The sequence below is a fragment of the Colletotrichum paranaense genome, assembly GCF_030867605.1.
Source record: "Colletotrichum paranaense strain IMI 384185 chromosome Unknown Scaffold_10.1, whole genome shotgun sequence".
Taxonomy (NCBI): domain Eukaryota; kingdom Fungi; phylum Ascomycota; class Sordariomycetes; order Glomerellales; family Glomerellaceae; genus Colletotrichum; species Colletotrichum paranaense.
In genome coordinates this window covers 941706-954396 of record NW_026848968.1, presented here as the reverse complement: position 1 = coordinate 954396, position 12691 = coordinate 941706, and the positions used below count along the sequence as shown (strand labels likewise).

At 53.8% G+C, this 12691-nt stretch overlaps 4 protein-coding genes across 4 annotated transcripts; all 4 read left to right on the top strand.

Annotated features, from left to right (window-relative positions):
* Window positions 1-153: 153 nt before the first annotated feature.
* Window positions 154-1570, top strand: CPAR01_11996 (uncharacterized protein; the record flags this gene model as incomplete). Its single annotated transcript, XM_060496254.1, has 3 exons — window positions 154-559; window positions 630-937; window positions 1016-1570. The coding sequence occupies 3 exons, from the start codon at window positions 154-156 to the stop codon at window positions 1568-1570; spliced, it is 1269 nt and encodes a 422-aa protein (XP_060345039.1).
* An 847-nt stretch (window positions 1571-2417) lies between these two features.
* Window positions 2418-4184, top strand: CPAR01_11995 (uncharacterized protein; the record flags this gene model as incomplete). The annotated part of the gene is made up of 4 exons (XM_060496253.1): window positions 2418-2592; window positions 2649-2715; window positions 2781-3123; window positions 3192-4184. 4 exons carry the CDS (start codon window positions 2418-2420, stop codon window positions 4182-4184), a joined length of 1578 nt encoding a protein of 525 aa, XP_060345038.1.
* Window positions 4185-5456: 1272 nt separating this feature from the next.
* Window positions 5457-8086, top strand: CPAR01_11994 (uncharacterized protein; the record flags this gene model as incomplete). The annotated part of the gene is made up of 9 exons (XM_060496252.1): window positions 5457-5604; window positions 5687-5747; window positions 5810-6590; window positions 6643-6676; window positions 6730-6850; window positions 6910-6930; window positions 7004-7380; window positions 7446-7620; window positions 7687-8086. The coding sequence occupies 9 exons, from the start codon at window positions 5457-5459 to the stop codon at window positions 8084-8086; spliced, it is 2118 nt and encodes a 705-aa protein (XP_060345037.1).
* Window positions 8087-8920: 834 nt separating this feature from the next.
* Window positions 8921-11595, top strand: CPAR01_11993 (thermostable beta-glucosidase B; the record flags this gene model as incomplete). The annotated part of the gene is made up of 3 exons (XM_060496251.1): window positions 8921-9058; window positions 9134-9588; window positions 9675-11595. The coding sequence occupies 3 exons, from the start codon at window positions 8921-8923 to the stop codon at window positions 11593-11595; spliced, it is 2514 nt and encodes an 837-aa protein (XP_060345036.1).
* Window positions 11596-12691: the final 1096 nt, after the last annotated feature.

Sequence of the window (12691 nt, the reverse complement as noted above, 5' to 3'; positions counted from 1 at the left end):
ATTTGACGCCGCCCACCGGGACCACATGTTTTGCTGCCCCTCGTAAAGGCCCCCCAATTCGGCTCGTGAGTGCGGGAGTTCGGATATCCCGGGAACGGATCCGGAACAGCCCCGATACAGTAGCGGAAATTCCGCTGTTTCGAACAATCGTCAATGGGCGTAGCCAACGTTCACGTCGCCACGCGGTCTCCGCCGCCCGGAAGCCCGGCTCGGTGGGAGATTCTAGCGAGCCTCGTGGGCCGCGTCTCCAGTTTGCTTCCCATTGTTAAGCTATCTAGGTTGTCCCCCGCCACATCATTACCCCGGACTTTCTTTGATTGCACTTTCTGCGTCTCTCTAATTATCACTGCCGCTGTCACTGCTGCTGTCATTCCTGAGGTCACGGCCACTAAGACAAAGCCACCTTACCAGCCAAGAACACGACAAACCAACAACTTTTTCGTCATGGCAAGCCCAGCCTCTTTCCGTGCAGTCTACAAGACCATAGGGTCACAAGAGATCGATGTGGATGTCTATGCCCCGCCGCTTGGGGAAACCAACAAGGCAAAATGTCCGGTTGGTATGTATACTCACAACCCTTGCATGGCGGGCCACACCAAAGGTCCAATGGAGTCACTTCGGATTAACAGTCGTGTGTCTAGTCATCAATATCCACGGAGGCGCATTCCATCTCGGCTCCTCCAAGATGATCAACAAGGACCAAGTAGCTGACTGCCTTAGTAGAGGCTGGATTGTCATAGCCCCTAATCACCGTCTGTGTCCTCAAGTCACGCTTCTGGATGGGCCGATGAGAGATTGTCGTGACCTCCTGGGATGGGTGTATGATGGTGGTCTTCAGAAGGCCCTTGACGCTAATGCTGATGGATCATATGCCGTTGACACTGACCATGTCTTTGCATTTGGGACGTCGTCTGGCGGCACTCTATCCCTTGCCTTGGTAAGTTCATGCAACTTAGTGTCTGCAAGTCATTACAGTTACCAGATTCGTCCATGCTAACCCATGGTCACTTTACAGGGCTTTGGAGTTGACCGCCCCGTTGCTGGTATTTATGACATGTACGGGCCTAGCAACTTCACCCACGCGTTTTGGGAGAAACCATTGCCGCACGTAGCAGCAAAATTGCCCAAAGGTCTCACACAGGAATTCTTGAACAAAGTCTTTGACGAAGACCCAGTGCCAATTCTTGGAGGAGTGTCACTGGAAGGTCAGGCGCCAGGGCCGCCCAACTTTGATGACCCGAGACAGGCGTTTGCGATGACACAAATAGCCACCGGCAATGTCATGAACACCATTGTTCCTGACAAGAACTGGGATGCGGTCGACCCCATCAGAAACATCACTCCGTCTTTCCCGCCGACTTTCATCGTGCATGGACAGGCGGATACTATGGTGCCCCTTGAGCTTAGCCAAGATTTGATCGAGGTGCTGAAGGAAAAGGGGGTCAAATCTGAATTGAGGGAAATTCCGGGCGAGGAACATACGTTTGCCGCCAAGATGAAGGTGGGATCCCAGACTTGGAATCTTCAGAGAGAAGGCTTTGACTTCTTGGAGAGCTTGGTCAAAAAGTGAGCCAGGGGCAAAAAGGAGTTAGTTGAGCGGAAGCTAAGGTGGTCAATATGAAATGGACTCATCTGGCTCAAAAACTAACTACATGAAAATTGCAAATTCGATTGAGAAATGTGGTTGGCTGCGCCAAGTGAGACTTACAGCTTCCTTTGAGCCGTAAATCATCCAAACTGTCAGTCATCGAGTTCATGCATGAAGTTCAGACTATACGAAACTCAATCGTGAATTCGGATGATCCGTACGTGTGTCTGTAGTTGTAGTGTGTCTCGGTCGAATTGACAGCGGGTAGTAAACAACGCAAAACCTGACACGCAAATCCAATACTCGACCAAGAAGAGAAATACTATGGATAACATAGTGCATCAGCTGCACACTTACGTGTCAAGCGTGACAGAAACCTAAGCCACCCACTCTTTCATGTGCCGGTCAAAACGAGTTAGCACCATCCGGGGTCCCCGCCACCCTAAAGTGTTGAAGAAAGTCTGGGGTGCAGCCGGGAACTCCGACCCTTGCCCGGATCGATCCCGGTTCCAGCGTTCGCCAGGAGTCCTCAGTGCAACTGTAAAGTCGGTCAAAGTTTGATATAACCCTCCGAGCCTACTTTATCCATCAGCCCATCTGAGTTCTGGCATCGACTGACAGACATCCCATCCCATCAACATCCTCAAATCGGCAACCCGAGTCACCGACATCCCGTCTTTGACAACTTCAGACCTCTTTGCCACCCCTGCCACTGTGCATTACGCTGGAACGTAGGCACATTTTCGAACCAGACTCCGGGTCGGCGTAACTCCATCGCCGACAGAAGCAACCCAGCAACGACCAACCGGTCGTAGAGTTCTAATTCACAATGGACTCGTCACCTACTTCGCCTCGCGATGACATTCGCAAGAGCGATGTTATAATCGACAAGGTCGACGTTCAGCACAATGAGGAGGCTTTGCGTGAGGCTGATCGCCACATGAGCCCCATGAAATGTCTTTGGGACAACCCAAAGGTGTTGCTGTGGACTATCTACGCCAACTGTAAGTAATTCTTCTTGATGGAAAACTTGTCAACTTAACTAACTCTGGGAATTCAGTTGGCTCAACTTTGATTGGTTTCGAAAACTTGGCACTCTCAGTATGCTTGGCCATGCCGGCATTCCAGTAAGCCCCTCAAACCCCTGAAGACTACAACGAGTAATCACAAACTAACTACTGTGTTTCTTTAGGATGACCTTTGCATCTGAAGTCAATGGAACACTCATTATTCCCGCCTACTGGCAATCTGCTTGGAGTGCGATGTACAATGTCATGATGTTGTTTGGTTCTCTCTTCGCCGGTTATATGCAAGATTGGTTCGGTCGTCGCTCCGTCTTCGCTTTGGCATCAGTCATCGCCTCTGCCGGCATTGCCATCAGCTACATCTCCGTGACACCACCGGAATTCTTGGGCGGCAAGATTGTCACTGGATTTGCTGTCGGTCTCTTGACTTCTACCACGCAAACCTATGTTTCCGAGATTGCACCCCTGCCCGTTAGAGGCATTTGCTTGTCTATCAACACCATCATGCTCGTAAGTCTTATCAACATCCTACAATAAGTATAACCTGAGGAACATAACTCTAACCGAAACGCAAACAGAACCTTGGCATGCTCAGTGCCATCGCTGCCAGCTTCTCCCGCGTTGCTATTATGGACAAGGCCGCCTTCCGTGTCGTCTTCGCCGCCGCATGGACATTCCCCGGCCTCATCCTCCTCGGTCTCCCCTTCGTTCCCGAATCGCCCACCTGGTTGGTCTTCAAGAACAAGCACGACGCCGCCCGCAAGGCACTCGAGAGACTCTCCGGCCCGAACGAAGATATCGATGCGCGCCTTGGCCAGATCATCGACAATGTCGAGACCGAACGTCGCCTGCAGATGGAGGCCGCTTCCTACCTGGACTGCTTCAAGGGCACCAACTGGAGACGCACGCGCATCATCCTCATCTGCTTCTACATCCCCCAGGTTGCCGGTGCCGTGCTGTCGTCCAACGCCCCTTACTTCCTCAACCAGACTGGTCTCTCTAGCAAGACTGTCCTCCTGCTCGTCCAGGTCGGTATCGCGGCTGGTGTCGTCTCCGCCATCGTCAACTCCATCATGATGGGCAGACTCCGCCACCGCCCGCTCCTGTTCTTTGGTGTCTCTATCTGCGTGGCCATGTATTTCACCATGGGTGTCGCTGCCGCGTTCCCCAAGACGAACGCCTCGCTCTTGACGATTGGAGTCTCGCTTGTCTTCACCTCCATCTCCTACGGACCCGCAGTGGGTGCCTCCATGGCCGTGGCCGGTGAAGTCTCCGCTTCAAAGCTCCGTGCCAAGTCGCTTGGTATCGGCTTCGCCTTCTCCTCCATCGTGTCCACCATTTGGACCATCATCCTGCCGTACCTCTTCAACCAGGACGAGCTTAACATGGGCGGTCACATTGGGTGGATCTTCTTTGTCATGGGCATTCTCATGTTGGTGGTTCTCTACTTTGATGTTCCGGGCACCAAGGGACGCACGTTTGAGGAGTTGGATATCATGTTTGAGCAGGGCATCTCGGCGCGCAAGTTTGAAAGCCACAAGCTCAACCTGGGTCCTGTGGACACCAAGTGAGTTGTATGTGTGGCCGCGGCCCGCGGGATGTTGCCGACAGACGCGTGTGTGTGCGTTTAGTTATGGGCCTATCTCCTGTTTTGGGACGACTTTTGTTTTGAGTATCGAAAACTGTTTTGGTAGAGAACTGGAAATGAGGAAAAAAAACTCTTTAAGCGGGTCTCGCCGCAGTTGCTTCAAAAAAATCCTTGTGTCCTGCAATCGCTGAACATGAATCCACAATCGCTTGTTGATCAACCTTCTTTTGTGACAGTAAGTTCTGGACATCTGCACGTTTTCGGCCCTTCTCGATCGATGCAACACTGGCGGCAAAGCCGACGTAAACAAACCGGAATTCCCGGCTACAAGTGGGGATTCTGTAACCCCGCACAGAGGGGAACTCGACGTTAGTAAGCAGTAAAGAGTGAGAATGGCAGAAGGAGTTGACTCGAATTGACCGGATAGAAGGCATGGATGGGTCAGTCTAGGGAGCAGAGAAGCAGTGAATACTGATGCTCAATGTTCGTCTGATACAACCCAGGAGTAGGAGAGAGATGAAATCGAATGGTAATGGTTCATTGATAGTACGCCGAGTTATGACTTTGTCTCCCTGGACCATCGGTTCCCCCTTTTTTTGATGCGCGACTCAGTCGCATTGCCGTCATCACAGCCCAATCCCACGTGAGGTTGCTCCTGAGTCAACTCCATACTATCACAAAGTGACAAAGCTCATGATTTAATCTGTTCCAAGCTGAGAATGCTTGATTCAACAGGACATCCCCGAAGATCGGGAGACTAGGGTGTCGGCTGACCAAGCTTACCAATAGAGACACATGTAATTTGCTTGAAGAACCTCTCCCCAGTCTCCCTCGATCCGTCTCCCTCACCCCCAAGCCCCCTCCTCCTAGTCTCTATCCATAGCCTCTTTGCTGCCCTCTCTCCCTGAACCTTCTCCCCGGCGTTACTACTCTACCCCACAGAACATTCCCCGCATCTGCTTGCCGTCCGTCGTAGCACTTTGTGCGGGGGTGGAGGTCGATCGTTTGGAGCGCGCGTTCCCACGTTCCTGCGGCACCGGCAGCGTTTCGGATGCGCGCGGCGAGCACAGCAGGCGGGCTGTTTTCACACCTTTTTCCTGCATAACGCATACCCAGCTTTCCCATCCACCAAAAAGATCTCCATCGACAAACGAAAGACGGCGGGTGTTCCGGTTCTGAAGTCATCGAACATCTGATTCTGGCCTGATACCTTTTTTTCTACCTCAGTCTTGTTTTCTTATTTGTTCTTGGTTCAATGGACGCTGCTGCTGCTGCAGAGACCCAGCGGACGACGCAGAACTCGGGGATCAAGGTCCGTCGCCCCCGGGCCGCCCGCGCATGCGATCTCTGCAGGGCGAAGAAGAACAAGTGCGATGAGTTGTATCCTTGCACCTACTGCAAGAGTAGGTTTGTCCACGACGATGATGAAATCTCTGCCGGCAAAAATGCCTCAATGGGTTCCTAGGGCTAACCGCGGGAAACTAGATCGGAATGCGACATGTGTCTACAAAGGCCAGGATATGTCAAGGAGGCTCTACACTCCAGAGTATGCGCTCCCTTGGCAACTTAACTTTGATCTCTTTAGCTTACCTCATCGGCACCTCTCAGATATGTGAGACAACTAGAAGAGCAGGTCAAGAGCCTTTCCGCAGTCGCCGAGTCCGTCAAGGCTCAGTCGGTCGATGACAATGCCTCAGTCACCGCCAACGTCCCCGAAATATCAGAGGGATTCTCCCCGGACTGCAGCCTCCAGAGACGGCCATCACGGAGCACCGCCGCCGGCTCACCATCGAACGCCCGGTCACGGAACGCGGCCGGCCAAGAGATCTCCGGCGTCAACCGGCACACGCGGAACGTTGAGTTCTACGGCAGCTCATCCTCCGTCGCTCTACTATCACACGTCCAACGGACAGGAGATGAACCAGTCATCTCCCCGGATCTTGACTCCGACGCTGGGACTCTTCTCTCAAGCCTGCACAACCCGGCCTTCTCTTCGCCTTCGGCAGACCAAACACAGACGCCCGCAGCCGCCACCGAGCCGAGGTCGGCCGCGAGACCGGTGACGCATTACCCGCAGTGCCGGCACTTTCTCCAGAGCTTCTTCTCCAGCATACACTTTGTCCATCCGATTCTCGACAAGAAGATCTTCTTCGACCGGTGCGAGGAGCTGTGGTCGAAGCCGGACGTTGCGCGGGAGCCTTCCAGCTTTATTGCACTCTACTACAGCATATTGTCGCTGGGCGCACTCATTGGCGTCCGGGAAGATGAACCGATTGATGGGATTGAGAACCTGCAGTGGAGCCGGAAGTTCTTTGACGAGGCGAAGAGGCGGTGCGATCAGCTGGGGATGGTTACGGACCTGGAAATGGTTCAATGCTATGTCTTCTTGGTGAGTCTAGGGCTTCACGACTTAGGATGCTCGACGCTGACGTTGTTGGAAGGCCAAAGTGTGCCAGAACGAGCTGAATGCTCACTGTGAGTGCTTGAAGCTGTTGGAGACTTGTTCTGCTGTACTAACTTCTGAACAGGGGCATACATGTACGTCGGTCTTGCCGTGAGAACGGCGCTTGCGATGGGCATAAATCGAGAACCCGGACCCGACGTCAAGAAGGAACCCGCTGAGCTCAGAGCCGAGTCAAGAACGTGGTGGTAAGGATGCCGAGCAATGAGAGTCTAGAGAATTGCAGATGACTGACAAATATGAACAGGGGTCTCTATTCATTAGAAACGTAAGACTACTAGCCGGAGCAAAAGTTCGGCTCGTGCCGAGAAGGCAGAAAGACATGCTAACTTCCCTCTCAGAGAAATGTCCTTCTCGATGGGTAGACCAGATACACTCGGCGCAGATTTATACCACAACCGACTATTCCCTGTCATTGGCGAAGCAGACACAGAATATTCCGGTAGTCTAGAGCTGGTAGACCCACCCTCATGCGCCATCATCAAAAGTATGGTAGACTACTCCAAAATCATCCGAAGCATCTGTTTGGGGATCTATCTCCCGGAGACGACGGTACCACGAACCGTCCACCTGGCGCACCAAATCGACCAGGATCTGCAGCGATGGGCGGAAAGTCTGCCTGAGCCTATCCGCCCTACCACATCCGTCGAGCCGCGCTCGCTAAAGAGCGTCAAGGAGGCTCAGTGGATGAAGAGGCAGAGGCTTGTCTTGACTATGCGTGAGTTTTACCCTCCGGTTTCGCTTGCGGTTGAGGTTTGGGCCGTATCTGACAATGCCATGCAGGGTTTCTCAACATAAGGATACTCCTCTTTGGGTCGATTATTCTCACATCAACCTCGGCGGAGCGGGCCTCCATTCCGGGCTCGCAGGAAGGCATCCACCTCTGCCTTGAGTCTGCGAAGCAGACCATTGAAATCATTTATCAGACGTATCAGCATCATGACTTTTTCCGCACATGGTCAGTACTTTCCATACTGTTTGTGATCAGTAAATGAGCCGCCCTGTTAATTCCACGGTCTCACAGGTTTTACAACACAACATACACTGTCTTCGCAGCATCCATGATCCTAGTTTACGTGACACAAGAAGCGACAGAGCCCGAGGTGCAGCCTCTCTTGAAGTTAGTTGGCATGGCCATTGAAATACTCGAGACCATGGACGAGTGCGTTGTCGCGCTGAGGTCAGCCAAGTTATTACACAAGGCCATCCAGAAGGCGGAGAAAAAGTTCTCCGCGTCGACCCCCGCAGATCTACAGATTCCCGCGATGCCACCGGCTGATGCCATGCTCCAACTCAATCATTACTGGGGCCCGTTGAACATTCTCGACAACGAGATGGACTTTGGGTTCGCGATGCAGTTTGCGGACTTTGAGGGGACGAATTCGCTGTTTATGGCGCTCGATGATCCGAGATCAATGCAGTAGATGCCGATGAAATGATACAATAGAACAAAGATGACACATCTTCACAACCAGAGACTCCGAACATCTTGAAGCCCCGCACGAGCGTACTCATAATTACTTCAGCCACTATTGAGGTGTTGTTGACATTTGACCCTGTTCGGCCGATTGACCGGTCGTGTTTACTGGATGATCATACTCTTAATGACCAAGCCTTAACTATTATCAGCGAGACTGGGCCAACGTGACAACCCGGCGATGTTGTTTTGGAGAACTGCCGGTCTTTATTGCCACAAACGCGTCTTTTGGACTTTAAATAGCGTGCATATGACCCCGGAGATTCCCACAACGCTGAAAAGCCGACAATAATTGGGGGGTCCCTTTGACTCTCCGGAAAAGCCGAAGGTGACACGGAGCCTCATCGAGGGGCAAGCCGCCGCACACCACACTAATGCTGATAACTGAGGGGCGGTATGTGGGGGGTTTTGGAGAAACCGATCTGATCTCGCGGGGAGCCTTGCACTCTTGGAGGAGGGGAGATTCCGGGGTCGGCGAGATCGGTCGCCTTTGGCCGACATTTTTACATCATCACATGGGGAAGTGTGGTAAGCTAGACGTCGGAATCCGGGGTTCACGATCTTTTGTAGCATGGGACAATAACAATTGCGATCCTTGAGAGTTCTGATCTAAAAAGCCAGAGCTGCCATTGAGTTTTGGGTCGATATTCTCCAGCAACTGCAACACATTCTCTAGCGACCTCAAGATCGAACGAGTAATCTTCTCTAACCCGTCACCTTCAGGATCCCGAAACCACCTTGTCAGATCTTCAAATTACCATTCACATTCACATTCGCCACCATGGGTTCTCAGGTTGACGACAGAGATTTCACGACTTTGCTGTCTGAGCTCACGCTTGAGGAGAAGATCACTCTCCTCTCTGGCCGTGACTTTTCCACGGCAGCAGGCGTCGCTCGCTTGAACATTCCTCCCATCAGAGTGAGTTTGTCCCAAGACCCTTTGGCGCAAACCGGGCGCAGAAACGAAGAAGCGAGCTGACATTTCCACCCATAGGTAGCAGATTCAATCGCCGGCGTGCGCCCCTCAGGGATCACAGCCGACCTCACGACAGCGTGCTTCCCCAACACAGCCTGCCTTGGATCGACATGGGACGCCGAGCTCCTCGGCCGCCTGGGCGAGCGCCTCGCTCACCAGGGCCGTGAGAAGAGCGCTCAAGTCGTCCTAGGCCCGACGATCAACATCCACCGAGACCCCCGCGCGGGGCGCAACTTTGAGTGCTTCAGCGAGGACCCGTTGCTGTCTGGACAGCTGGCGGGTGCCATCGTCAACGGTATTCAGAGCCAGGGTCTTGGGGCCTGCCCCAAGCACTTTGTTTGCAACGATTCGGAGACGCTGAGACACTTTTACGATGTTGACGCGTCGCCTGACAGCCGACCGCTGAGGGAGATTTACATTGCTGCTTGGCAGCACTTGTTGCGGACTTCAAACCCTACTGGTGTCATGACTGCGTAAGGCTCTTTCTGCTCTTTCTACGGATACATATCTGCGCCATCTATGGAGCTTGAAAGTCTGTACTAACAACGATTTGGCACAGGTACAACAAAGTCGACGGCACATTCTGCAGCGAACACGGTCCCCTCATCGAAGGCGTCTTGAGAAAGGAGTGGGGTTTCGAGGGCATCGTCATGTCCGACTGGTTCGCCGTCCACAACGTGGTCGAGCCTGTCAAGGCCGGTCTCGATCTTGAGATGCCCTTCCCCGTATTCCGAGGCAAGAGACTCGCCGAGGCCGTACGATCGGGCCAAATAACCGAAGCGGAGATCGATGCCAGGGCGCTCAAGATGCTGGAGCTGCGAAACCGCACGCGGACCAGCTTCAGCGACGAGCCTGAAAGATCCGAGATTAACGAGGAGACGAACAAGATCTCCAGGGAGCTCGCGGCGAGTGGCATCATCCTGCTCAAAAACGATAACCAGGCCCTGCCCATCAACCCCGCAGACAAGCCCAAGGTTGCCCTCATTGGCGAGTTTGCTGGATCTCCCGTTGTGACTGGCGGTGGAAGCGCGTCTTGCACGCCCCAGTACCGCCACTCGCCGTTCAAGGTCTTGAAGGAGGCCTTCTCTGGGGAAGAGAGCGTTCGCTACCACGCCGGTGTTCGCACACGCAGAGTCATTCCCGTTGCTCCCACTGCGCAGCTCACAGCACAAGACGGACGCAACGGCGTCGACGTGAAGTACTACAACGACGACACCCCGGAGCCGATCCTCACCGAGTTCCAGGAGAAGGCCAACGTCTGGATGCTGGGCGAGTTCAAGGCCGGACTCAAGGTCCCTGGCTCTCGCTTCGAGCTTCTTACCAAGCTGACGCCCCAGACGACTGGCGAACACACTCTCGCGGTGCAGGCCACCGGAGATTTCTCCCTTGTCGTTGACGGCAAGGAGATTCTGTCCGGTCCTCAAAAGAAGATTGCCACGGAGCAGTTCATTTTCAACCATGTCAAGCTCGAGACGCGCGTGCAGCTGCAGATGAACGCTGGCCAGGCTTACGACGTCAAGCTCGTCAACAAGTCCTGGGATCACCTGGTCAAGGGCGAACCCACTCCCTACGCGGCATCAATCGGTTTCGAGGAGCACCGCTCCGACGAGGCCGCCATTGCCGAGGCTGTGGAACTCGCCAAGGCCTCAGATGTGAGCATCATCTACGCCGGCCGCAACGAGCAATACGAGTCGGAAGGTTACGATCTGGAAGACATCCGCATTCCGGAAAACCAAGCGGCGTTGATCAAGGCCGTCGCTGCCGTATCAAAGAAGACCGTCCTGGTGCTGCACTGCGGCAACCCCATCGACATCAGCGCTGTCGTGGACGACGTTGACGCGGTGCTCAACGCCCACTTCCCCGGCCAGGAGGGCGCGCAGGCGACAGCGGATATCCTCACCGGCGCAACAAACCCCAGCGGACGCCTCGCGACGACGTGGTTCAAGTCGCTCGAGGATGCCCCCACCTATGGTGATTTCCCCGCTACCAAGCAGGAGGACGGCACCCACAAGTTCCGTTATGCTGAGGGGATGGGCATGGGATACCGTCACGCTGAGGCGGCGAAGCGCTCCCGCTTCCCCTTTGGGTACGGCCTTTCATACACCACCTTCAAGTACTCTGATCTCACGACTAGTGTGACTGGGGCAGACAACGACGCGAAGCTCAAGGTTTCTGTCAAGGTGACCAACTCGGGAGACCGCGCCGGAAAGGAGGTCGTACAGCTCTACGTTAACCCGGCAAAGGAGACGCCCGCCGCCGTCTGGCGACCGGAGCGCGAGCTCAAGGCCTTCAAGAAGGTTCTGGTGCAACCTGGCGAGTCGGTCGCGGTGGAGCTTGAGGTCGACGCCAAGATCGCGTGCAGCTACTGGGATGAGGCGGAGAAGGCTTGGAGGCTGGAACGGGGGACATATGGCGTCCGGGTCGGAGATCTCCAGGGTGAGTTCTCGATCAGCGAGGGAACGACTTGGGGTGGGCTGTAAAGAGTGAAGAAGAGTTCGGTTGGTGTGTGGCGTGTGACACGTAGGAGACGGACTTTGTTCTGGACCCTTGTCAAAGAGCCATTGATATTTGTAGTTTGCGTGCTGCGACATTGTATGTTAACCGGATACCAGTAATCTGTCATCAAATCTTCAAAGTGTCTAGCGCTAAATGTCTTTCATCTTCCCTTCCGGCAGGATATTGTCCCGAGGCGGACCAACGTAGACCACCAAAGCTCAAGTGAGACGCTAGGTAGGTGGTGCTGCGTACGCGCCGTGCCGGCTCCCCTCGATCCTGATCGAAGTGATGATTCTCAACATTCTCACTCAGTCATCCCAACCTGATGTGGTGGGATTGGAGCTTGAATACATGACCAACGATACTGGTGATCAAGATATCAGTCAGCAGATCATCCAATTGATCAACGTTTACGGAGTACTCATCGGGAGATTTTGTCCACTAGCACTCGAACACAAAAGAAAGCTCGGCCGACGTCTTGCGACCGGTACCCGAACAACTCGGTATCGGTCCCCCCATCACCGAGTAATGAACGACATCATCAATCACCGCAGAGTAAGGTATTTGATCCCATCTTCAGAGCTATGCGGCCATGGGAAACCCTACACCACACCACTTCATCGCCAGAGTCCACGCGCGCCAAGGGGTCAGTGCTTGCTTTGATATTTGCACTCAGTGAACGGGACAGGGCGAGAGATGATCCTCAAGACAAGACCATCCGGCCCGGATTCGGGACCTGTATGCTCGGAGCGGGCGCCAGATCTACCTGCTCTATGATAGCACAGCCCGCTCGCGATCATGGAAGCTCTGGTCCGGTCTCGTTCACACATCATCACAGCGAAGAAATTCGTTTTTGGCAAAGACGAACCTAATGAACCGCGGGCGACTCAGGCGAAATCCACACCTAAACATGACCTAATCTTAAAGCATCGACGCCCACCTCGAGAATCGACACCAGCAATGATCCTAGTTCCACAAGCTCCCACTAATTATCCGAGACCTCTTCGTCCCATTTCGGCTGATTATTCCAACTAATCATCAAACAGCTTAGCATGTTTCCCTCCATCGTAGCCTGTGCGT